Source organism: Bos mutus, chromosome 11 (genome assembly GCF_027580195.1).
Source record: "Bos mutus isolate GX-2022 chromosome 11, NWIPB_WYAK_1.1, whole genome shotgun sequence".
Lineage (NCBI taxonomy): Eukaryota > Metazoa > Chordata > Mammalia > Artiodactyla > Bovidae > Bos > Bos mutus.
Genome location: NC_091627.1, coordinates 9253551 through 9280850, shown reverse-complemented (window position 1 = coordinate 9280850; position 27300 = coordinate 9253551). Strand labels below are relative to the sequence as shown.

Genomic DNA, 27300 nt, shown 5'->3' with positions numbered 1-27300 from the left:
TCCCACTCCCACCGGAGTATCAAGATTGGGCGCCCTCCAAAGATCTGGAAATGCACGTTTTTTGGAGACTTGGTCTAGGACAGGAGTTTCATATTCCCGAAAGTTCGGAATTTTCATCTCCTCTTTGAGGGAGATATCTGCCCAAGGTCCCAAGTTAAGTGACCCGGTCTGGCAGGGAGTAGTAACCACCGCACGGACGACCCATGCGCGGCCCGGGTGAGTGGAGGGCATCATAAGGGCTGTGGGAGCCGGGGTTCCGGAAGCGGAGGCTGGGCGCAAGTCCCCGGTGACGGTTGTGGGTCGAGCGTCCTGGCTGTCTCACCCATTCCGCTCCGGGAGCCCCGGGGCGCGCCCCGCGGAGCAGCCCTCCTCCAGCCAGCAGGGGGCGCTGAGGAGAAGGCGGGTGGGGAGGTCGCGGTCCGAGGAGCTGCCACTCCCCGGTACTCTCCCGGAGTCGGGACCGAGGCTGCAGCTCGCCCATTCGTCCGCAGCTAGGCTCCCGGAAGCGGCCCAGGCGGGATACGGGACCCGGAGTCCCGGAGAGAGGTCCCGACCGCGTCCGCAGCACCGCACTCCGCGCTTGCCCGGAAGCGCAGGCGCCGAGGGGGCGGGGCCGGGAAGCGCTTCCGGGGGCGGGGGGCGCGGGCTGGGGCGGCAGCCGGAGCGGCGGGGACGGGCCTGGCGCCGGCGGCGGCGGAGGGGGCGCCGCGGGAGGGCGATGTGAGCGCGGCGCTCTCGGCAGGTGAGGCGCACCGGCGAGGGGGCAGCGGGCAGCGGGCGAGGCGCGGGCGTAGCCGGCGGGGTCGGAGGCAGTCCCGGGCCGCTGTCCGGCTCGCTCTGGGCGCGGCGGGGCTGGAGCCTCCGCGCCTGGTCAGTCCGGCGGGTGGGCGGGTGGCGCGGACTGGAGCCGAGGCCGGGCGGGGTCGGGAGGCCCCGGGCACCTGCTCCGGCCAGGCGCGCGCCCCCGACGGGCCAACCCTGCTTTGGCCCCCGGTGTCGGGAAGCTGCTTGCGGTGCTGAGGGTCGAACTCAGCCAGCTGCCCCGGACTCCCCCAGCCTCCGCCCTGGGCGTCTCGGGATCTCCTGCTTCCGGGCTCCTCGGCCCCGGGGGGCGCTCCCGCTTTGTACCGGGAGGCCGGATGGTTAAGTCCCCTGGACAGCCGTGCCGGGCCGTGGGGTCGGCCCTGCTGGTGGCTGCAACCGAGCCCCTGCCCCCATGCCACCCCTTTTCTCCAGGTAAACAGGCGACGGCGCGTTGTGCTTGGCCCTGGACGTCTCCATGGTCACTCTTGCCCTCGGAAGGTCCTGCCGTTACGGAGGGCTGGGCTGGCCTGAGGGGGGTGTCTACAGTGTCCTTCTAAGCTAGGCGGCTTGTGCCTTGGGGCGTCGACAGTCTGCGAGTCTCAGGCTTGAGGTTTCAGCAAGCCTCTTCCATGTTGGACCTCAGATTCCCACTTTGATCAGTGAGGGTATTTAGATGAGCTCTCTAGAGACGCTTCCAGTTCTGTCAGTCTATATATGTCTGAAATTGGAAGGGCTGTCCCTGGTTCAAGATACTGGGCAGTTTCACCGAAGAGTTTGCAGATCTGGACTTTTTAGCCACTTAATACACTTGGTTTCAGACAGTCTTTAAAATGAATCCAAGAAGCCTTTCTAAACCTTGCCTTATCGTAATTCATCCCTCGCTTTTGTTCCTGGCAGGAGTCAGTCACGTCCTGCAGAGTTTTTGCACGCACAAAATTTTTTGTTGTTTATATCTGCCCATTTTCCCTTTGTTCCCTAGTCAGGCCCTCTTTGCTTGACATCTGGATTATTGCAACAGCTTCTTAACCCGTCTCAGACTTCAGAAGTACCCCCACCTCCCCCACCCTTCCTTTATGCTAATGCCAAACTTAATGTTGGAAGTCAAAAAAAGAGTTGAGTGCTTGCTTATTAAATGTCAAGACGCTGTTCCATGTGGTGGGGTAAAGTCGTGGAGGCACACTTACAGTATCCAAGCAGCTTTACATTGGGTGCAAAGACTCTACCTGTGCAAAGGTGACTGATTTGATGAGAAAAGCCTGTGAGCTATAGAATTAAGAGGGAGGAGGGATGTAGGTCACTGTAGGCTAAATGGTCAGGGAAGGCTTAGTGAGAGTGGTGGTTTTGAGCTGGCTGTTAAAGGATGAGTAGGACTCAAGTAGGAAAAGAAGAGTCAGGTCCAGTGATCCTATGGAGTTAATGAATAGACCAGTCTCCTTGTGGAGAAGGGTGCATATAGGAAGGGATAAGAGGAAAAGATTGTCTGGGCTGGTTCCTGAAAGAACTTGAGCACTAGGCCAAAGTTGAAACCATTCTGAAGTCAGTGGTGAGAGGCCAGAGACTAGAGGTCATGATCATTTGCAGGAGGGGAAGGGAGAGGCTCAGGGCCAGGACATCAGCTAAAAGGCTATGGTATTTATACCACTTTCAAAGTCGTCTGCCTGCCACATTGTGTCCAGTCAGTGCCCACCCTGTCTTTTCAAGGCTCTCCTTGATTTGGCCCCTGGTCGCCTCCCTGGACCTTATTCACTGCTTCTCCTCCCTGTCTGTCGTCTGTCTCCTGCAGAAGCGAGTTTGTGACTGCCTCTAGGGCCTTGCTCCTCTAGTTCCCCCTTCTGAAGTACCGGCCTCCTTTTTCTTCTCTGTGTAAATTCTCCATTTCACTTCCTTCAAGCCCCTGCTGAAGATATACTTCCTCCAGAGGGTGTTCCCTGACAGCCCTACCCCCATCCATGCCTTTGTGGCACTCAGAATCTAAAGCACAGGACTCAGCACTTGTTCCTTGGTTATTGAACTTGCTCTTGTCCCAGTTGGAATGGGTGTTTTTGGAGGGCATTTTGTCTTAATACTTATCTAATATTGTAGCTGTACTTTTATAACAGGTATGTAAACACTTAATGGTTTTTGTTGGTAAATGACTTATAAACATTTTTTTGAATCCCCTCTTTTTAAGGGAGACTTTTATTATCAGTTTTCTCTGTCATATGTCATTGATGTCTAATGCTGCTATTTAAGGCAGGTGTTTTCAGCTTTCCTTCTTTGAGTGCAGATAACATAAAACAAATCTTTGAAACATTAAAATATTTGCTCTTGATTATGGGAAAAGAAAAAGTCATGTAATTCTTCAGTGGGAGGTTGTGGAGAAAGAACATGAGCTTGGGCATCAGGTCTGGATTTGAATCCCAGCAGGGCTCCTTACTAGCCATGTGAGCTTGGACCATTTATATAATGTCTTTGACTCTCTTGTTTTCTCGTTTGTAGTGTGGGGATAATAAAAGCCATTTCCTAAGGTTCTGTGGATTTTGAAATGAAGAAAAAAAGTATGTGAAGGAGGTGGCAAAGTTTATAGCACTTGGTAACCGCTTAGTAAGTTCTCATCATCATCATTATTGTGAGGTGTAAATGTGTCAAGGTGGGGACATGCCAGGTTGCTGACCTTCAGTGTGTCTACTGAGCTCTGGGTTTCTGCATGTCTCTGGATCCTCATTCTACCTTCCAGCTGAAGTAGTTGTCAGAAATGTCTGTATCACGAATCTGGAATGCGTCATTATGTTTTATTCCCATTAATTTCCATCTTTCTCAAGTGTGAATTCTGCTTCATGTTTTTCAGACTTCTTGATTGTGTCCATTTAATGTTTTGTAGCTGACAAACTGCTGAATTTAGCTTAGTGAAGCTCAACTGATGTCAGTTTAATTTCTAATGGTTATTTTCTGGTTGTATTCATGGCATGGAAAACCTCATGGAAGAAAGCGATTCAAGGTGAGCTTTTCTAATCCTTTCAGCATAAGAGGTTCGGATTTAATCTATTTCCCAAGTCCAGTGCCCCTTGACATGCCAGCAGCGTGCAGATAAGATGCAACTCTTTGACTTGATTGGGGTCTTTGCCCCAGGAAGGCATATTTATTCGTTTTTCTTTTCTACTTTTATTTATTTGTCTGCATCGGGTCTTAATTGTGGCATGGGGATCTTCGTTGTGGAGCTCGGGCTTCTCTCTAGTTGTGACGAGGGCTCTAGAGCTCAGGCTCGGTATTGGCCATGTTTGGGCTTAGTTGCCTTGCGGCATGTGGGATTTTCCTGGACCAGGGATTGAACCCACGTCCACTGCATTTCAAGGCGTATTCTTAACCACTGGACCACCAGGGACGTTCCTTATTTATTCCTTTAACTGAAACTAATGTTTCTATTTCATGATAGGATTTTAAACATCTAATTGCCCGCTTCATAGAAGTAAAAATAATGGACTTTATGCAGAGAAATGGCTGCAAAGTACAAGAAATTGTAACCCCTTAATTATTACTGTGTTGGTGTAATGGTGTAATGATACAGCCTTAAGTGAGAATTTTTTTTTTTCCACTCATAGGTGATCAGTAAGGCTCTAGCTCCAATAAAACCCCTAATTCTCACCACTGTGCCTGGATTAAAGTTTTCCTGTTATAGGAGAGAAGAATCCTGGTTTTGGAGACAGTCAAATCTAGGTTCAAATCCTGGCTTAGCCATTAGTGAGTTGGGATGAATTGGGATAGGGTCTTAGTTTCTCTGAGTGTTTTTCCATCTGTAGAATGGGTGCAGCTGCAGAGTCTGTTTCATGGAGTTGTCATGAAGATTCGGTGAGCGGGTAGAGAGCTTACTTAGCGTACAGTACACAGGTGGAGCTCAGTGACTGTTATTGCCAGGCAGGTTACAGAGTGCATTCCTACCTTGCTTGGAAAGCTCAGAAGAAGCTTCTGATGTTTTGTACTGACTGAAAGACAATCCCCACTGTCAAAGCACACTGAGCTCTCAGAATTAGTGTAGCTGAGCAGACTTGGAGAATGTTAGCGCCTTGGTAGGAAATCTCACAGTTTGGATAAAAATGTTCTTTCAGGCTCACATGAATTAATGCAGTAAGAACTCTAGACTTGTTTTCTTTTAAATTAGGATGAGTGCTTCATGAATATCCATCACGGAATGCCATTTTATTTATTTTTTTTCCCTTGCGTTGGGTTTCAGTAGCACCACAATGTTTCAGGCAGGCCTGGTGTTTTTCGGCTGCTACTTTCTGAAGGATTAGATTGTAATTCATGACAGCTCAATTTTAGTTTTGACCTAGACCCAGGCAGAAATACCTAGGAAAGTTATTTTTATAGTGTTGTTACTGCTGTTTCCATGCCTGTTGTCCCCAGTGCTCCCATCTGCAGTCTTTTTAATGACTTTTTGTTTAAGAATGAAAACTAGGGATCTTCAGGGTCTTCAGTGCCTGATGAAGTCTAGCTTGAGTTGTGTCTCCAGTATCAGCAAGTGACTGAAGCCAGCAGGTGCGAATCTGGGTTTGGAATCATGAGCATCTTGATGCAGAATAATGGTACCTCCTGGTGCCTTAAACAACTTCCAAATTTGTAACCTTGCTTTCCTTTCTTGGAAGTGTCACTGGGTATTTTTAAATGAAGTGGAGCAAATGAGAGTGTTTATGGGTTAGATGGGAGTGAACTACCTTGCTAGATTTTTCCTGCTGGTGAGACGATCCTACATCTCTTGGGTGTTCAGCGGGAAAAGTTGAAAGCTGAGCCACCAGCTTGGTTGGGGTTGCTGAGGGCCTCCCTCTGCTAGACTCTGGGCACACAGTCACTGACCGCAGAGAGCTCACCCCCGGGGGCGTGCACTCAGCAGCACAGCCGGCTCAGAAATCAGCACATCGCAATTGCTTAGGTTTTACACTTTTACTTTTGTTCATGTTGTCATTATGGGGAAGCAGTTCCTGGACTTTACCCAAGGATTTTGTCGAGGGGATTTCAAGACTCATGTGGGTATTTTGCCCAGGTGATGTGCAAGTGTCTTTTCTTATCTTTAGGTTCTCTTTGGAATGGGTTAGCACTGTGGGAAGATGGCACTCATCTAGGTTCTGGTTTTCATCACTCAGTTTCCTTACAGCTTAACAAAGGGCATGATGCAGAATTGTGCTAGTTCAGTGAAATGGCGTGTTGGAGGGAGGATAGATGTGGATGTTTCCTCTTTCATGAGATACCGTGTTACAGTAGGAGCAAGTCTGTTCTCAACTGTCTTGTCTGTTTTCTCTGTCTGAGTAACCACATGTTAGCACGTGGGTCCTTGGCTACTACAGTTTTGGTTTACTCCCAAATGGTTTATTGGTCAACTCTGTTCAGTTGCCCAGAGGGCAGCCTAAATGCAGCTTGTCTGAGGCAGAGCTAACTTGCCTTCCAAAGTGGATAGCATCCCTCAGTCTCCAAGTCCTACTGAGTCCTTCTTTGGACTCGTGTTCAAATTGGCAGCCACCAGGATCCAGTTTGAGATTTCCAGTCTGGTATTCAGGGACGTCCATGTTCCCACCGTGGCATTCCTCGTTCCCTGGTCACTCCTTGTACCTGGGGCCTGCCTGGCCACTGCCCCAGACACCATACATTTTCGCCCCGCTGTTCTTTGATTCTCCCAGACTTCTGCCTGGAGTCTTCTTCCTGCCATTTGAAATGCAAAGTCCTGTTCAAATATTGCTTCCACCATGAAGTTTTTCTTTTTCTGTTGGATTAAAGATTTTTCTTTGGTCAAAAGTAATCAGTCTTGTCATTGCTCTCTCAGTTCTTTGTTTCTGCCTCTGTAATTGTCTGCTTGATACAGTAATTATCCATTTGCAGCCTATCTTTCTCTAGATTCTTTGGTTTTAAAAATTACATCTTTTTAGGTAGAATCCTATAATGTATCTTAAAAAAAACTTTTAGTGAGACTAATACAGCTATATGATAAAAAATTCAAAAAAGTATAAAAGTCTGTTCCCCTTTCTTCTTCCCAGTCTGTAGTCCTCATTCCCAAAAGTCACCAACATCAGTGGTTTCATGCGATTCCTTCCAAAATCGGTACAACAGCATATACTTGTTCTTTTAAGAAAAGTACGTGAAGGAAATCAGATATGTACATACATATTTTTTAATATCTTGTTGTTCAGTTGCTCAGTCGTGTCCCATTCTTTGCGACCCCACCATGGACTGCAGCATGCCAGGCTTCCCTGTCCTTCACCATCTCCCAGAGTTCGCTCAAACTCATGTCCTTTGAATCGGTGATGCCATCCACCCGTCTCATTCTCTGTCATCCCCTTCTCCTCCTGCCTTCAATCTTTCCCAGCATCAAGGTCTTTTCCAAGGAGTCGGCTCTTTGCATCCGGTAGCCAAAGTATTGGAACTTCAGCTTCAGCATCAGTTCCTCCAATGAATATTCAGGGTTGATTTCCTTTAGGATTGACTGGTTTGATCTCCTTGCAGTCCAAGGGACTCTCAAGAGTCTTTTCCAGCACCACAGTTGAAAAGCATCCATCCTTCGGTGCTCAGCCTTCTTTATGATCCAACTCCCACATCCACCGTTTTGGCTAAATATTAGAACTCCTTTTCAGGTCAAAGGATACAGATCTGTCTCCTCCTTTTTTTTTTTTTTTTTCCTGGCATGTGGGATCTTCCCCAACCAAGGATCGAACCCATGCTGCCTGTAATGAGAGTGAGGAGTCTTAACCACTGAACCTCCAGGGAGGTCCTGTCTATTCTTAATGTCTGGGTAGTGTTTCATTGTTGATTGGGTTTTTGTTTTTTTTGAACCAGTCTTCTCTCCATGAATTTTGAGCTCCTTTCCCCTCTTTTTTTTGCTACAGTGAATAAAAATGCTCAGCAGACATCCTTGTTTCATATATCCTAATATGCTATTGTAAGTACTGTGTATTTGTAGGCTTAATTCTTAGTAGTTAATTGTGGACTAAATAGTAAATGCTTCTTATATCTTGATCAGTGTTACCAGATTATCCCTAAGGATTACACCTGCACATTTTTTTTTAATTAATTTTTATTGGAGTATAGTTGTCACACATTTAAAAATGTGTGCAGGTCTGATGGGCTAGGAATGGTATGTCATTTTTTCTTTTTGTAATTCACATTTCTCGATCATGAATAAAACTAAACATCTTTTCATATGTTTTTTGATCACTTTTTCTCTCAACTGTTCATATCTTTTGCCCCTTCTTCCATAGGATTATCTGTGTGAGCCCAAATCTCTTTGAGTTATAACATAAATTAAGGAATTTGGAAAGTAGCCCTTTGTCAGAGGTGCGTGTACTTTCCCTCAAAATGTCGTTTATCGTTTGGCTTTGATGGGGAGGGGGGTTATCATGCATTTCTATGTTGTCAGATGTATTTGTGCTTGTCTTTGTTGCTTCTGGGATTTATGTCATGCTTGCAAAGGCCTCTATGTCTTTATTGTAAATAAACTCACCCATGCTTTTCAGTTAGTTATTTTTCGGTGGTAGTCACGTCTTTAAAAACTGTCATACTGGGGGCGGTGGGGAGGGGAGGGGAAAGGAGGGTTAAGGAGTTTGGGCTGGACATGTACACACTGCAATATTTAAAATGGATAACCAACAAGGACCTACTGTATAGCACAGGGAACTCTGCTCAGTGTTATGTGGCAGCCTGGATGGGAGGGGAGTTTGGGGAAGAAGGGATATATGTGTATGTATGACTGAGTCCCTTTGCTGTTCACCTGAAACTTACAACTTGTTAATTGGCTGCACCCCAATACGAGATAAGTTTAAAAAGATATTGTCATAAGACTGTAATGACATTAAATGGAAATAATAGGGCCCTTCTTACATGCCCTAGTGCTGTATAAGAAATGGATAAGGGTGCAGTACCTTTGGAAACTTGGGGAGCTGTATTTTCCATGAATCAGGCGTTTTGTGTGAGCCTGTAGTGATCACAGAGAAGCGCACTCATGGCCCTTTCACCTCATTTGCTCACACTCAGTGGACGGAGCAGGCTGCGGGGAAGAGCAGAGTGGTGATGAACGGGTGTCTGTCCACCCTTCCCAGGGTCAGCTGTGTCTATTAGATTATGGTCGGCCAGTTTCCCTGTCTTTGTGAAGTGGCTCTTTTTAAAGCTCCTTCAGGTAAAATGTGTGTATTCCTAGTGAGCTTTGGACTCTTGATTAGGGGGTATCATTCCCTTTTTTGTAACATTTCAGAACAGCCTCTTGTCCTGATGCCTGGATGTGGTCCTGTGTTCCTTTTTTGGGTGGGAGCTCGAAAAGATTTCAGGCAGCTTTACTCGCTAAGCCTTGTTGTCATATGGTCTTGCATCAGATTTTTGTTTTCTTTTCAGAGCGTGCGTGCACATTTATTTCTAGGATCCCTCTCCTTCACCTTTTACTTCCAGCCTGCCGGTCGAGTCTCCCTGGCTGACTTGAATGGTAATTGATGGGCCAGCACCTCTCCCCTGTGGCTTGTGCCCACATTGCCTCGCCGAGTGAATGGCCTCCCTTCTCTGGCTCTCCAGTCTGTCCTAGCTCCGCAGCCTGTGGTCGTGGGCTTCGAGCCTGCCCACTCTTGGCCCCGCGTGGTTCTGCTTGCCCTGGCCTGCGCTGGCCTTGCCACTCCCTCGGTGCTTTCAGAGCTGGCTTCCTCACAACTTGGTCAGTCCTGGGTAGCCCCTCACACCCTGCTTTTGCTTTGCTTTTTAAAAAAATGTTCATTTATTTGGCTGCACCAGGTCTCAGTTGCAGCACACAGGCTTCTCTCTAGCGGCGGAGCGCAGGCTCCAGAGCTTGTGGGCTCGGTAGTTTGTGGCTCCGGCTTACCTGCCTGTGGCATATGGGATCTTAGTGCTCCAGCCATGGACCGAACCTGTGTGCCCTGCGCTGGAAGGCGGGTTTTAACCACTGGGCCACCAGGGAAGTCCCTGCTCTTGCTTTTTGAAGTCCAGTCTCAGCGCTGCTTTGCATTCTGTTGAACTTGGGCTGAACTTGTGTCTTCTTGGCAGCATGTGCTCTCTGTGACTTTCACCCTGGAATACCAGAAGGATCGCTGACTTGAGCCCGAGATCCGTGGGTTCTAACGAACAGAGGCTTTAGCATATAAAGATAGCTGTTTATTTAAAGCAGGTTAAAATCAGCCAGGGTGCAGGGCTCTGATGGGGAAGAGGGAGTAAAAGCTGTAAGTGTGGAGGGCATAATGTACCGCAGCTGGAGGGCCACCTGGGACTTTTTTTTCTGCTCAGGGCCCTTCCTTCTACTCATGGCTTTGATCCAGAAAAGAGGGAGATTTTGATCTTGAAAGAGGGTGCTGTCGTAAATTCCTAGAACTAAGACTGCTCATTCACCGGGTACGTGCACTTGTAAGTTTGGCAGGCGTTACTAAAATGCGCCCCTTTGCCTTCTCCACCTCCCTCCTCTTCACAGAGGAAGGAGTCAGAGCCCTGGGCAGCAGTGGGAGGATATTTGTCACCTGCCACTATCCCTTTCTCTGGCCACCACCCTTGGGCAGGAGTGTAAGCTAGGTCAAGCTTTCTTTTCCTCCTGCCTTTTCCTCAACTCCCCTGCCTCCCTGAGTGGTCCTACTGTTACCCTTGGGAAAATCAAACAAGGATAAGGGATTATTGTGTAGGGGCTCTAGATGGCCAAACTTTGCAACAGTCCTGAAAAAGTTAGCCTCTTCGAGCCTCAGTTTCCTCACCTCTCAAGTGAGGGTGATAGTACCTGCCTTCTCGTGGAAGGTCAGGATGATTCAGTGAAGTAATACACATAAGGCCTTTACAACTTGCTCAGCATGTATGGAGTATTCAGGAAACGCTGGTTATTGATAATGGTGGTGACGGACTTTCCCAGGTATCGAGGGGAGGCTCAGAAGTGTGGTGGAAGATGGCAGGGATTCCCTTTTACAGTTGCCGAGGCTGGTGTGGGGGTGGTTGGATGGATGGCAAGGGTGCCCACATCCTTCCCAGAACCCACTGTTTTGACCAGTGGTGGCTGAGTCTCCTCAGCTGGCTGTGGCAGGGGCTGTGTGCAAGGTGAGAGCTGCCTCCAGAGGTGTGAAAGGATTCCAGTGAAGGTGGAGAGCAGAAAGGTTTGTGTATCCATTAGTTGAATGAGCAGAAGAGGATTATGAAGAAATAGAGGAGCTGACAATTTTGAACTTTCCAGCAGACCATTTTAACTAATATCCTCTTCAGGTATGTTTTTAAAAAGAAGTATTTCACATTCTTATCCAAAGTATAATTTTACAAACAAAACCAAAATAAGTATTGTTAAAATTAAGTGTTAATGGTATTGAAGAAAAATATCCAGTTTATATATACTTGTTTTTTAATTAAAATATAGCAGCGTAAATATCTAATTGGGGGTGGTTTTGTCATGTATGGATGTGAGAGTTGGACGATAAAGAAACTGAGCGCCAAAGAATTGATGCTTTAGAACTGTGTTGTTGGAGAAGACTCTTGAGAGTCCCTTGGACTGCAAGGAGATCCAACCAGTCAATCCTAAAGAAAATCAGTCCTGAATATTCAGGACTGATGGAAGGACTGATGCTGAAGCTGAAATTCCAATACTTTGGCCACCTGATGCAAAGAACCGACTCGTTGGGAAAGACCCTGATCCTGGGAAAGATTGAAGGTGGGAGGAGAAGGGGATGACAGAGGATGAGATGGTTGGATGGCATCACTGACTCAATGGACATGAGTTTGAGTAGGCTCTGGGAGTTGGTGATGGACCAGGAGGCCTAGTGTGCTGCAGTCCATGGGGTCGCAAAGAGTCAGACACGACTGAGTGACTGAACTGTAATGGGACAGAAAGAGCTGTGATAAATCTGCTGAGTGAAAGAATACTGATTCTGATGTATTTGGTGAGTGGCATAATCAAATTCATTATTGTTTTCTGTAGCAGCTGCAAACTTAGTCTAAATGAAAAACAATATAAATCACTCCTCTGCATTATCAAAAATGAATTCCATTCCCCTATCTCTCAGAGTTGGGAGGAATCTGCAGTAAGCCTGTAACAAACTACAAGGCTGGGACTCTTATTTATCTTTGAATTCCCTTTGGTCATGTGCATGTAGAAGATTGAAATTGAATATTTCCTATAAATGTAGAAAAAGAATTTAAATTCCCAGTCAGTATGCCATTTAGTGATTGCAATTAAATCTAATACTTGCAGCACGTTTGACAGAAGGCTGATTTTCTTAATTTGTAAAGAACTCTGACAATTCAGTAAAAGAGTCAGATATGGGCAAAGGAGATGAGCAGAAAGACAGACAAATTGCCATTGAACACCAGAATAGATGATCTACCTCACTTATAATTAAGTCACAGCACAATGAGATGCCACTTTTAACCTGTCAGCGTGGCCAAAGTGAGAAACTTCGATACTCGTTGTTGGCAGTTATGGGGGGTACAAGCACTTCGTGCGCTGTTGGTGAAAGGACAGTTGCTGCTGCCTCTTGGGAGATGAGTTGGCATTATCCATGGATGTGAAACTAACCCAGCACTCCCTCTGCTAGGAGGAAATGCTGTGACCATTTAAATGGTTTCCTGCTTTTGGCATCACCTGGGGACCGACTGAGCACATGGTGACACAGCTATCCATGGAATACGAAGAAATCAGAAAAGAGGATGAAGTCGATGAATTTGCGCTGCTGTGAAAGGATTTTAAGGAGTATCAGATACTTTTTTTTTTTGGCTGCGTTGGGTCTTCGTTGTGGCACGGTGGCCTTTTTCCTGTTGCTCAGCACAGGCTCCAGAGCACTCGGGCTCAGGAGCTGTGGTGCATGGGCTTTGTTGATCCTGTAGCACGTGGGATCTCAGTTCCCCAACCAGGGATCGAACCTGCATCCCCTGCATCGGAAGGCAGATTCTTAACCACTGGACCACCAGGGTAGCCCCTTAAATACATGATTAAAAAGCAGCCTACGGGACAGTTTATGCTGATATGTGTTTATAGTTTTCTCTGAAAGAACACCCGCAAATGCTTCCCAGTGGTTATCTTTGGAAGAAGAGACCAGAGGAGAATGAAGATGCCCACTTTATATTTTTCTGTACTATAGTTTGAAGTTTGACCATATGCATATATGTTACTTTAAAGATAAAATTAAACGTTGATCTAACTTAGGTGTGGGCCCGCTGTCATCCCATTCACAGGAGAGGTCAAGACCCTCGAGGAACCAGTGATTAGCCCATGCTGGGAAATGGCTAATACAGAGGATACAGAGGAGTATGGAGGGTTCTGCTTGAATTTGATGTCTCTCTAAGAAGTTCTGACTTCCGTTGCTTCCGGACCGCTGGACCTGATAAGTCAGGCCTGGGTGTAGACTTGTGATTAGTTATGCCTTTACTCCCTTTAACCTGGTAATGTGACTAGGACTTAAATTCCCTGTAATTTCCTTGTGTGTCAGTCTCTGAGAATCTTCCTCCTTGAGTGTTGGCTTGTTAGCAGCTTGAGGCTGGACTCTGAATGTCACTGTCACAGCCGAAAGGAGGTGTCAGTGTCAAGGAGAGAGTGGAGCACTTCCTTTCTCATTTTGCAGAAAAATGGAATTCCTCTCTTAGGTGTTAGTCGTGGTCTTTTCATTTTTCTCTTCAGTGATTTGCTTTCGAGTGCAGTTCTCTGCTTTCTGAGAAGAAGAGAAGAAGCCACGTAGAGGAGGAGGAAGCCTCATTGTGGAGCTGTTTTCAGTTTTAGACTATTTCAGAAATGCTTTTTTGTTTTCCTTTTTCTACTGGTTTTTGCCCAGGACTCTGTACCTTTTAAAAGCCTGAACCCACCTTCCTTTTGCCCTTTAATTCCAAAAGTCACTGTTTACACATCCTGTGTGTCCTGAAAATGCTGTAATGAATAGGTAACATTTGACCACTGGCAGGTGCCAGGCAGTGGGTGTGTTCTAGAAAGCAGTCTGGTGTAGTTATGAGCCTGACCTCTGGCTCCAGACTAAGTTCATCCATTAGCACTGGGACCTTTGGCAAGTGTCTTAACTTCTTTTCTTCAGTTTTTTCATCTATAAAATGGCAACAATCATAGTATTCCCCTCAGATTGATAAGAGAAGTTAACATATGTAAGATGTTTAGCACGAGATAGGCACTCATTATACCTAAGCTATTGTACTCATTCATCGCATGAATTTCCTTCATTCAATTTTACATCAGTCGTGTTGGGTAATAGTTCTTCCACAAGCTTTTCATACAGAGATCAGAGTTAACTGATTTGTCTGCTGCTGCTAAGTCGCTTCAGTCGTATCCGACTCTGTGTGACCCCATAGACGGCAGCCCACCAGGCTCCCCCGTCCCTGGGATTCTCTAGGCAAGAACACTGGAGTGGGTTGCCATTTCCTTCTCCAGTACATGAAAGAGAAAAGTGAAAGTGAAGTCGCTCAGTCGTGTCTGACTGTCCGCGACCCCATGGACTGAAGCCTACCAGGCTCCTCTGTCCATGGATTTTCCAGGCAAGAACAGATTTGTCTGAGGCCACATAATTATTTAAACGTTCATTGTTTTTATTTTTACTAGAAAGTAGCACAGCCAGGATTCATAGACAAGTCTAATTTCAAAACCAATTCTCTTTGTTACACCATCCTGTCCCCTAAAAAAAGTCTCGGTAGCTAATAACATTGATTGCCGTGTGCCAAGCATCCATGGTACAGATTGCTTCTTACATGTTTTCTCATAACAACCCATGAGGCAAAGACTATTACCATTAAAAAAAAAAAAAAAAACTGAGACTTGGAAAAGTTATAAAGTACCTTGCCCAAGGTTTTATAAACGGAAATCCGGCATCGTTTGAATCCACATCTGACTCCAAATTCTTCCAATGAATATATTATGATCTTATTTTTTTAAAACTAGATGAAGTGCCTTAAATTTTTTTTTAATGCTACCTGTTTTAGATAAGTAATACATCCACATGGCTCAGAAATGTTAAAAGTCTACAATGATTCACTGAGAGCTAATGGGTCTTTCAGCTACTCTGTGATTTCCCCCTCCCAATAGGCTGTTTGTTTTTGTGCATCATTTCGGAAATATTGTGCTCGTATCTGTATATGTTGACACAGGTATATGTGTTTTCACTTTGCTTTGTACAAATATAGTATCATATATACTGCTCTGCATCTGATTTTTTTCATTCAGCAATATATTATAGTGATGGTTTCATAACAGTATGAAAGGGAAGTCGCTCAGTTGTGTCCGACTCTTCTCGACCCCATGGATTGCAGTCTACCAGGCTCCTCCATCCGTGGGATTTTCCAGGCAAGAGTACTGGAGTGGGGTGCCATTGCCTCTTCCTTATTTATTTTTTTGTTTGTATAGTAGTCTTTAGTATGGACATATCATAGTTTATTAGTCAGGCTCCTCTTGATTAGAATTTAGTTTGTTTCCAGTCTTTTGTCATGAACTATGCTGTAATGAATTCCTAGAGCTAAAATTGCTCAGTCATGGAGGATCATTTGTAATTTTGCTGGATACTATTGAAATGCCCTCCATAGTGTTTGTACCATTTTATATTCCAATGTCTGTCAAATTATCATCTAGTTGGGATTTTAATGTATGTGTGTGTGTGTGTACACATATATATATATATGTATATATATATGTCATTCCAAGAAATGCATGTTCGCTATAGAAGTTTGGATCATACAGAAAAATACAAAGAAAGTAAAAACATCTTGACTGTTTCATTAATGTAAATTTTTTGTATATATTCTTTAATATTATCTATGTTTATTTAATATTTGTAAATACACACATACTTTTAGAAATACCCTTCTTTATATTCTGTGATCACCTGATTTTTGTGACAGCTTTGTTGAGGTATAACTTACATATAAAAATGCCCATCTTAAGTGTACGACTCAGTGACTTTTTAGTAAATGTAAAAAGTTGTCAGACTGTCATCGTAATTCAGTTTTGGACTATTTCCATCACCCATGAAAACCCTTCCTGGCCATTTGCAGCTGATCTGGTTTTTTGCTGTGTCACTGTATATTTATTCAGCACATTTTTACTGAGTATCCACCATGTGCCAGGCAGTTATCTGGCAGATGGTTAATATAACAGGTAAAAATTTCTACCCTCGTAGTACTTGTATTTTGTGGAACTCTGAATTCTTCTTTAACATCATTTTAGTAGTGACTTGGTATCTGGTATATAGGTGTGTCGCACTTTAATAATCCCCTTATTGAACGTTTATTCAGGTTGTTTCCATTATTTGCTTTGTAATTGAATGTAGTTATGAGTAAATTTTTGTGCCTTTATTCATGACTTTTTTTATGGTACAGAGTGCTAAGTCGAGAGAAATTCCTGTTTTAAGGCTTTTGTTTTATTTGTTTACCAGAGTATATGAGAGCATCCCTCTTCCTATAATCACTGCCTACTGAGTTGTGCTTTTAAAAGCCTGGGCAATTTGAGAAAGAAGAATTGTGTCTTGTGTTAATTTTTATGTTTTGGCTTATTGATGAAGTTGTTAAGCATTTTATCCCTACGTTTAAAGGCTATTTTAATTTTTTTTAAGCATCTGTTCATATTCTTTGCTCACTTTTCAGTTGTCCTATTTGGCTGTTATTGATTTGTAAGAGTTTTATAATTCTCTGCCATGGATGTTATATATTTTTCATAATTTATCTCTATGATAAAAATATATTTTTTAGATGTAAAGAAGTTTTCTATTATACTTAAATAGTTAAATCTCCCTTTCTTCTGATATCTGTCTTTGTGTGCTCAGAAACGCCTTCTCAAAGTTATTTTTGAGTGTGTTATGAAGAAGGGATCTGACTTTATTATTATTTATTCATATTATCCCAGCAGCATCTATTTCCAGAAACCTTCCTCTGTCACTGATTGAAAATGGCCCCTGAAGGCCATCCTGGTCTGATTTCTGCCCGCCTTGGTCGCCCCACGTGTCCTCTGCCCTTGCTCCTCGTCCTAGCTGTGCTACTGTGCTCCAGCACTTCTTTCCTTCCCGACTCAGCCTCTCCTCCTCTGTGCGTGTGACTCCTCCTGTCTGGAAGACTGGAACGTTTCCCTGCAGCACCCCCCAACATCTGGCTAACCTTTACTCTTCCTTGAGGTCTCAGCTGAGATATCATCCTTCTATCCTCCATTATGAAAGATCTTACAGCTCTTACCACAGTTTACAACAAAAGAATTGAAGCTCACCTGGGTCCCTAGTGGCAAGCATACTTTTATACAGTGTATAAATACATACACTCAGTGTATATTTACAAGATGAATGAATTATAGCTTACTCATCCATTTTGACATCTGTGTGTTTGGCTGCAGTTTTCTTTTTCTATTATTTTTTCAGGATTTATTCTTCTAGATCTTTGCTGCCCAGTATGGTAGCCACTGCCCATTTATGGCTATTGAGGACTTGAAATGTAGTTATTCCAAATTGAGATGTGCTATAAATATAAAATATACATCATGCTTCAATGACTTAGTATGACAGATATGAAATTCTAAGAGTGTTGTGGAAATAGCTATGTAACCTTGAGTAAGACCCTTCTCTTGTATCTCAGTTTCCTAATCAATAAAATGGAAATAATAATGGGAAAAAAAAGACTTAGTGTGGAAAGAGGAATATAAGATATCTCATGAATAACTTTCTAATGTTGATCTTAAAATGGTAATGTTTTAGCTATATTGGGTTTAAAAAATGGTTTAAAGTTTATATTTTTACTTTTAAACAATGTTAACTGCTAGAAAACATTACACATGGCTTACATTGTATTTCTGTTGGACAGCAATGTTCTAGATGAATTTTAAAATCATTTTGTCAGATTTCTAATAAAATACCCCATTGAACTGCATTATATTTATAACCTAACTTGCAGGAAATGTGTTCATCTTCATAGGATCAAATCTTCCCACCAGAAGCGTGTGTGTGTCTTCATTTGTATGTGTTTTTGTCTTATTTAAGAGCTAGCGTTTTCTTCTTGTAGATCCTATTTTTTGTTTATCCCCCAAGTGTTTTATAGTTTTTGTTACTGTTGTTGGTTGTAACTTGTCATTAGCTTACCTAACTGGTTTTTTATGAATAATAATTTTTGGAATCCTCCTGTTATTAGATCCTGATTCTAACAGATTTTTTTTCAAGCAGTTCTTTTGTATTTTCTGTGTAAATAACCGTATCTCCCTTGAAAAGTAATTTCACCTCCTCTTTTCTAAAGGCTATATGCCTTAGTTTTCTCTTTTTGCTTTGCCTGGAACGTCAAGAACAATGTTAGGTAAAAGAAGTAGTGGGTAGACAACCTTCTAGCTTTGCAGGCATTAACAGGAATTCTACAAAAGTGTTTACCAGAATGTGTGCCCGGGAACACTGATTCTTTGGAATATTAATATGTGTACCTTGAGAGAAGAGCTTCATGGTTAAATAAGTTTGCAAACTGCTGAGTTGAATAGAATTCTTGTCCATAGGACTTTGCAGATGGGTTATTATGCTAATATTTTTAAGTCCTAGGAGGTTGTGATGGTGAGCTTGGGGCTTATGTTCTACTGAATACATATTGGGAAATGCAGATGTGTTTCCTTTTTCAAGGTGATGTTGCCATTGGTTTGCAGTAGACACTGTTTATTATATTAAGAAAATATTGTTCTTGCTTTACTAGCTTACTGAGTATTTTGTTCCTTACTTTGAAAGTAATTTAACTTTCTAAAATGCATATTCAACATAGAATTGATACGGCCATATGGTTTTTCACCTTTGACTTATTGAGATTGCAAATTATATTTGTGTATTTCATAATATATAGCCATCCTTGGAGAAGGAAATGACAACTCACTCCAGTATTCTTGCCTGAAGAATTCCATGGACAGAGGAGCCTGGCAGGCTGCAGTCCATGGAGTCGCGAGACTCGGACACAACTTAGCGACTACAGAGAGCCATCCTTACACTTGATCATAATATATTATTCCTTTAATGAGTTATTTTTGCTAGTATTTCCTTTAGGATATTAAAGAAAGTCTGTTTAGTGAAGTCTCTTTACTGAGGTAAAGTTGACAGTCGTCTTTATGCCGTTTGCCATTTCCTGGTATCAGACATATGCCCTATGAACAGAGATGCTTTACCGGTTTGAGCATGCGTCTAGAACAGTGTGAATGGCCTGAAGGTCATTTGTGCTTTAGCACTTCTGTTTCTTTTTAATTTAATCCTGCCAGTTTTTGTTATCCTAAAAATATATTTATGCCACTCAGATTTCAGATTGATTTCAATCATAAATCTAGAATAAATAAGGGCACAGGATTCCTCTCTAAAATGTTTTAACAAATTCTGATGTGATTAAAAAATATTCTAATGTGATTTATCACACTGATGGATATTTTTCTGAAGGAGTCTTAAATTTAGTTGCACGTTGTCTTATCTTAAAATTTAAAACTTTGTGATTAAATACTCTTCTATATTACTTTTTTGTTTCCTTTGGATTTAACTTATTGTTCCTTTTCTAACCTCTTAAGTGATTTTATTTTTATTCTTCAATGGTAAAAGTGTTGTAAGGCATTGATATTGCCTGTTAAAATTTGTTATTTGAGAACCCCAGCATTTCATTGTGAAAAATATCAAGCATACAGAAAAGTTGAATTTTATTATACAACAAACAACTGTATACTGAATCTAGATGCCACACTTGTTAACATTTTGCTCTGTTTGCTTTATCACATATCTATCCAGTTCTTTTTGGATGCATTGTCAACTAAGTTGGACATATAAATAAATTTCATTCCTAAACCCTTGTTACTGCAGATTTGATGTGAGTTTTCTTATTTTCTAAACAGCTTTATTCCTTATTGATTTTTCTCTTTGATTCAGTACTTATTCAGGAGGTGTTTAAATTTCTATTGATTGGGCTTTAAAAACAGAAATATAAATGTCAGATCTAATTTGGTTGTGGTCAGAGAATGCAGCCTGAGGTCTACACCTTCTGTAGTTTTGAGTAATCAGAGCTGTGGATTCTAGGCAGGGGGGCAGTTAACATCATAAGCACTGGCAGAGGATGATACACTCCTGGTATGTCCATCACTCTTGCTCCTACCCTCTAAAACCTCTTCACTGAAAGAGATCGAGCATTGCTCTATGAATTACCGACCCCAAAGGAGATAAAGGTGTGTAGAGCTGAAGGGGAAAAAATGTACATCAAGACAGCAACTCAAATTCTAAACTCAAAAGGGCTTATGCTCCATTCAGTGTATCCGGTGTGCCGTATACTTGAAAAACACCAGTTGAAAGTATGCACATAAAGCAGAACATTTTAAAAAATGAATATACTTATCTTTTACAGAGTACAACTCCTCAAAGGTAGGTGAAACAGGAAAATATGTTTCTCAAAAGGATACCAAGTTCTCAATTAGAGCAAAGATGGTCCTACTATATGCAACATGTTTTACTTCTATCAAGATGAAAGGCAGCTAAGACTCTAGGCTAATTGATCATTATTTAGCTTTAGGTGAATTAAATGAAGACATGAAGGACTGAAAATAAGTAAGAGGAAAATTGCTCAGGCATACCCTAAGATATACAGTAGCTACAGTGATGACGGTGGTGGTCTTTTTTGTACATTTGTGTTTATACGGCTTGTACTTAAGTGAGGAGTCACTGGTGAATTATGAAACTCTCTCTTTCCTCAGATTACGCTTCATGTCAGTAGAAATGGACAGCAGCAGTTTTATTCAGTTTGATGTGCCCGAGTACAGCAGCACCGTCCTGAGCCAGCTAAACGAACTCCGCCTGCAAGGAAAACTATGTGACATCATTGTCCACATTCAGGGTCAGCCATTCCGAGCCCACAAAGCCGTCCTCGCGGCCAGCTCCCCCTACTTCCGGGACCATTCAGCACTAAGTACCATGAGTGGCTTGTCAATATCAGTGATTAAAAACCCCAATGTGTTTGAACAGTTGCTTTCATTTTGTTACACTGGAAGAATGTCCTTGCAGCTGAAGGATGTTGTCAGTTTTCTGACGGCAGCTAGCTTTCTTCAGATGCAGTGTGTCATTGACAAGTGCACGCAGATCCTAGAGAGCATCCATTCAAAAATCAGTGTGGGAGATGTGGACTCCGTGACCGTCGGTGCAGAAGAGACCCCGGAGAGCCGCAACGGAGTGAAAGACAGCAGCTTCTTTGCCAACCCGGTGGAGATCTCCCCGCCATACTGCTCTCAGGTACGGCAGCCCACCACAAGCAGCGATCTTCGGATGGAGACCACACCCAGCAAAGCTCTGCGCAGCAGCCGTTTACAGGAGGAAGGGCACTCGGACCGAGGGAGCAGTGGGAGCGTCTCCGAGTACGAGATCCAAATCGAGGGGGACCATGAGCAAGGGGACCTGCTAGGGAGGGAGAGCCAGATCACCGAGGTGAAAGTGAAGATGGAGAAGTCCGACCGGCCCAGCTGTTCCGACAGCTCGTCCCTGGGAGACGACGGGTACCACACCGAGATGGTTGATGGGGAACAAGTCGTGGCCGTGAATGTGGGTTCCTATGGTTCTGTGCTCCAGCACGCCTATTCTTACTGCCAGGCAGCCTCACAGCCGGCCGGTGGTGTATCTGAGGCGTTCGGAAGTCTGAGTAACTCCAGCCCCTCCAGATCCATGCTGAGCTGTTTCCGAGGAGGACGGGCCCGCCAGAAGCGGGCCCTGTCCGTCCACCTGCACAGTGATCTGCAGGGCCTGGTGCAGGGTTCCGACAGCGAGGCCGTGGTGAGTAACCCGGGCTTCGAGAGTAGCCCACGGGAGAGGAGCGCGCGAGGTCACTGGTACCCGTACAACGAGAGGTTGATCTGCATCTACTGCGGCAAGTCCTTCAACCAGAAGGGAAGTCTTGACAGGCACATGCGACTCCACATGGGAATCACGCCCTTTGTATGCAAGTTCTGCGGGAAGAAGTACACGCGGAAGGACCAGTTGGAGTACCACATCCGGGGCCATACCGATGACAAGCCGTTCCGCTGTGAGATCTGCGGGAAGTGCTTCCCTTTCCAAGGCACCCTCAACCAGCACCTGCGGAAAAACCACCCCGGCGTGGCAGAAGTCCGCAGTCGCATGGAGTCCCCCGAGAGAACAGACGTGTATGCGGAACAAAAACTAGAAAACGATGCCTCGGCCTCAGAGATGGCCCTGGATTCCCGGATGGAAATTCACACGGTGTCCGATGCTCCTGATTAAGATGGTAAAAAAAAAAATAGTGCACCCACGCAAAGCACATTAATCAATGCCTATTTGTGATTTGCTTTGTTGTCATCTTTGGTTTTCCCAACCATCTGCAAATCCCTTGGTCTCTTGGCAGTTTTTCTAAGGTTTCTGGAAGGAACACTCCATGGTGTTTATCCTTTCCCGCCCCCCGCCCTCCCTTCCCCAAGGAGCTCAAAGCATGAAGGGCAATGTATCCAGGGAAAACAGGCTGACAGTATTCCTCTTTGGCCGAACTCTTCATCCAAAATCTGCCAGTGATTTAGCTATGCCAACTGGTCGACCCTCCGTCTCTGCCAAGAGGCATACTCTCTCATTGTGTGCACTGGCGCCAGTGCATTTCCATGGAGAGAGACTGGGATGCCGTCAGCTGATACAAATGGGTAACCTTTTCTAATTTAAAATTACTTTTAGGGGTAGTTAGACAATTTATATATATATATAATAAAGCGATTATTATATATATAGTATATATACATTCTCAAATTTGATTTTATTCTGGTTGAGGTGAATGTAAGAGGAATATATAATTTAATACAATGTGAACAGGGCTTTGGACTCTGTCTCGTCCCTACCTAATATGTTAGGGTTTTGCCCCTTTATTTCCCTTATGAAAGAATGTTAATAGGTTTTCATATATATATTAATCATTGTGTCCAAAAGCAAGCAAAGCAAATCACAGTGTTCATAGCTCTGCTTCATAACAAACACATAAACCAAATGCCATAAAACGTATTCAACTCTAGTTGGAAACCATTTGGAATTTTGTTAGTTGTCCAGTTAGGTAAGCTGGATGACCCGTGGTGCTGACCTTTTTACATAATGTAGTGTTATATTAGCCAACCCCAAAGGAGCAGTGGTTTTCAATGTTTTTACTGGCCTCTGAATCTACCTTCATTCCGTACTGTAGAAACACACACACCAGGTAACTAAATCGAATCACTCTACCGTGAGTTAGTACTCGCAGTAAAGGAAAGGAATTTGTAGTTCTGTCTACAAAACTCTCCAAGCAGTGTTGTGGTTTTTTGTTTTTGTTTTTGTTTTTAAACCTTCTTTCTCTTTTCAAACAGCCAGTTCAGGTGCACAGCAACTTTTTCTACATGCAGTTCCCAGGGAAACTGCAGAACTTGGAATTTGTACTTTTTGTAAAGATATACTCTATGGGAATTGCAAGCAATATATCTATCTTAGTATTGTGTGTGCTGACAAGAGCCTCATTGGCTCCCCCACTCTCAGTGTTTCCTGCTTAAAGAAACCAACAGTTAAAAAGCCCTCTAAGATACTCTGTGTGTCACCAAATCTCTGTGTGTCACCATTTTTTTGGTCACGTGGTGCTATTTTTTATGTTATGTATCTTTTAGGTCAGTATAGTTGTAGAAAATGTGAAATGTAATGGTAAAAGTGAATTACAATTTTTTTTTCCCCTTTCCTGAGTTTATAGCTTGAAAAAAAGACCTCAAAAGCATGTGCTGGCAAACACATTACTGTATTAAAAAAAAAAACCCGAGTCCTATTTGGATACTGTTTTATTAGTGCTTGAGGAAATGTCGTGAGTTTTATATTTTGTTCACCCATGTGCTTCTGGTATACAAAACAGGATCTATAAGATTGCTCTGGTACTGTATACTCCAGCAGAGAGTAACGTGAGCAATTTAGCGTTGAGTTTGTGCCATGGGCCGCTGGTAAGATATCAGCACTCCAGACTCTTCTGCTTTGAGAACCTTGGCCCTAAAACTCACAATCAGTGTGTCTCCCCAGGAGAATAGCACAAACCCCCTAAGAGGAAAAAAAAACAAAAGTGAAACCTCAGAAGCAAGGAGTTAAAAGGAATACAGAAATAGATGTTTGCCGGTTTCCCATGCTTTTTTGGCTCTTAAGATACCAAGAATGGAGTTGGGGTGGGGGAGTGTTTGGGGATTTTTGTTTTGTTTTGTTTTTTGGTTCTGGGGGAAAAAAAAATCATTCAGGCCCTTGTGTGTGACCGCCCCCCAGGGTGGTAGCTGTGCAGTAGCGTCTCTTCAGCACAGGGGGTCTGTCCACACGGCGTGAGCCACCACCCTCCACATCAGTGTTACTACGTCCAGACACACGCGAGTCCTGCTGCTCGAGGAGCGGCTTCTGCTACCGGGTATATAGTATGCCTTTTCCTGTCAGGCTGCCTAAGTCCGGGGCCTGTTCTCTCCCTGAAGCACTTGTTCAACTCCTATGAAAGCCCTGTGCCTCGAGGGGAGGCTGGACCCCCTGTGTTTACCCACTTAAATATGTTCTGGGGTTTCAGGTAAATGTTTGTAATTTTTTTTTCCTTACAAGTTTGGTTTTGATTTTTTTTTTTTCTTCAAAGAATTAAATGCAAAAAATTTGTGTTGTGATACAAATTAAAGTTTGTGACAAGAAACACCCAAATCGAGGACACGAGAGGTCAGGCTCAGGGAAGGAACCTCCTTTTCACTCAGGCTTGGGGCCTTCCTCCTGAGAGGTCTCCAGAGCATTCTGTGATACACGAGACAAGTGAGGAGGGAAGGCACTTGGGGCAGGCGCCTCCAACGTCCTGGTTCTTGTCACCGTGTCCGTCTTAACCTTATGTACATGGAGTTCTTCGTGTGTGTAAATTTGTTTAACTGGTTTGAGTTTACCAAAGAGTGACTTATCCAAAATTGTCTTTGACAAAAAAAAAAAAACTACATTGCTTTGATTGTACAGTTCAGGTTCAGACATTGTAATGGGACTGTTAAGGGGCAGAAAAATTGATTGCGTTTCTCTCGAGTAATGATTCCACATTTTGCAAGTTCCACTTGCTCCCATTCACGTTGCTAACACTTTACCTTCTCCACTGCTAGCAGTGCTCAGAATGAATTCTCAAGCCATAACCCAGTACTGTAAGGTTCCACAGGGCTTCGCGGGAGGCCGCGCGCAGGCCAGCGCAGAGCTGGGCGCCGTGCTCCTCGGTGTGCACGGCCAGTGAAAGCTCAGCTCCGTTCAGACCGGGCAGCAGCAATTAATTGTGCCTTGTCACATGAGGATGTGCCAGGAGGATTGACGTGACCACACCAGAAACATTCCCTCCCCGAAGTTCACTTCACGTCTCCACAGACGAAGTCCGCTGTGTAACTCTTTAGAGCGACTCTTTTTTTTTTTTTTTTTTGGAAAGCGAAATCCCTATTTCTGTACAGTTTTAGGTTAGATGTTTCACTTATAACAAATGCAAAAACTTAAGACAAAAGTGATATGTGAAGAAGTCTTTTACAGTAAAATATATCCTGAATCCATATAGGTTCGTTCATAATTGAGTCTCTTCTTGAGCTACCTTTTCTAACACGTAGACAATGTGAAGACAGTGACAGCGTCCTTTTCTAGAGGTGTTTAACCTGTTCTTACAAACTGTGAAAACAAAGAATTTTCTACTTTACTAATGTTTGTGGTTTTAAACAGTTATTTTCATTCTAATCAGTTCTCTACCCTCTAATTTCTACTAAAACTGTAAATACATTTAGAAATGATATTTGTAAATACAGTATATGAAGTCAAGTTAATTTTGGGGACAGTGGAGAACCTCCCAATTGGCTCTGCCTTGGCAGTTTTGTTTTTTGTTGTTGCTGGTTTTTTTTTTTTTTAAACAGCAGAAAGGATACTGTCGGTTCACTGTTAAGCAGAATATACTGTAGAGCTAAATTGATAACTTCTAAATCTTCCAGAGCATGACTAGATGTCTTTTCTAATGATATCAGTTATATAACCAAGTCTTTATTTGTCCCTTAGCCCAGACCATAGGCCTGCATATTTTTGTGTGTGGTTTTGTTTTTACTTTTGTTTTTATAGCCTCTAGGAAGAGTTTGCAGGAACACAAAACAAGGGCTGGGATGGGGTAAAATCATCTATGTGAACGAGCTTTACTTTAAAGAAATCAATGTATTTTATTTTAACAATGTTTCCATTAGTTACTGTGATTTTCTGTTTTGTTCTTTTGTTGTTGTTGTTGTTGTTATTGTTCATTATTGTTAAAATTCTGTAATGGTTTCCTGTGAAGCCTCCACTGAAAGGGACTCAAATATGCAACACCTAAACTATTTTCCAAGGGCACATGCCCCTTGAATGGTGCTTCTAGACTGGTCAGGGTTATTTATTAAATTTTATATATGAAAGTATTGGGGAATTATGTAAATTCTTTATATGAAACTATCTAGTTCATAAATCATAGATTTCATATTACTCAGTGCAACTGAACTGAAAGTTCAGAAGAGTCATTCACATTGTTCGAAATTTGTAATGGTTGTCACACATCACGTACGTCTTTTCAGTAAGTGCCAGAGTCTTTGCACTGTTTCTGCCCAGTGCTTGACTCCTCGGCCACAAGAGACCCTTTTCTCTCTGGTTCCCTTGGGTCTGGCACAGACAGGGCTGGTGTAGTTCTCGATCAAGTCCTGGAGTAAGCCTTGCAGCAGATTCAGTAAACAGACCTCTTGCTGCCCCCTCAGTGACAAGTATGCTGTGAATTCAACCTTTGGACTTGCTGCCCAAGCCTTTGGTTGCTGCCCTGACTCTAGTAAGAGGTAAGCGTATAGTTCGAGAATGACCATTTTCCTAATGTGAAAACCATCTCTCTCACCACTTTGATTAGTAGGGCTAACATTTTTTTCCGTTATAAATGGTTGAGCAATTTGAATGACTTAACACAGTGTCATTATCTTGCAATATATAAACTGGTAACCTCACAACTCCACACTTCATCGCCATATGAAGTAAATGAAGCTAGCTAAGCGGATGCTGTATCAACTCGTAACTTGCCATTAAGGATTATTTTATAGCATGAATTTAAGACTATTTATTCAAATGATATTTTCCTCTTGTATTCATTTTGTTTTAGATTTGTGACATTGAATATTTCAGTGCTGCTTAATTTTGTTCTGAACTCTTGCTTCTTGCTTGTAAATGGCTTTTTTATGGTATAAAGTCAATGGAAATTGCTGTTTGTAAATAAAAATGCTGCTAGAGCAAACGTGCTGTGGTCTCCGTCTGCATCTGCCCCTTCTGGCCTCCTGAGTTTCACTCGCCCTAACAAACATCCGCTGGTGTCACAGTTTCTGTAACCACTGTTTTTGAAAGGCTAGAATTTCATAAGAAGCTCTTGTGCCACTGTGGTGCTGGAAAGAGAAAGAAGCAGATATCTCTCTGACCTTTCTCACGTGTGGCAGAGACTGGATTGCCAGGGGGCTGAGGTCTGCTCCCGAGATATCCGGTGAACTCTTTTTTCCCCATCTTCCTGCAGAAGTAGGAAGTGTCCACTCCCAGCACAGAACTTTGAGGTGCACACACCCTGTCTGCTGCC

General features: G+C 43.4%; 1 protein-coding gene across 1 annotated transcript; it reads left to right on the top strand.

Moving 5' to 3' along the window:
- The first annotated feature begins 639 nt into the window (after positions 1-639).
- ZBTB34 (zinc finger and BTB domain containing 34) lies at positions 640-26964 on the top strand. Its single transcript, XM_070378976.1, has 2 exons — positions 640-742; positions 20423-26964. The coding sequence occupies exon 2, from the start codon at positions 20433-20435 to the stop codon at positions 21951-21953; it is 1521 nt and encodes a 506-aa protein (XP_070235077.1). The 5' UTR covers positions 640-742; positions 20423-20432; the 3' UTR covers positions 21954-26964.
- Positions 26965-27300: the final 336 nt, after the last annotated feature.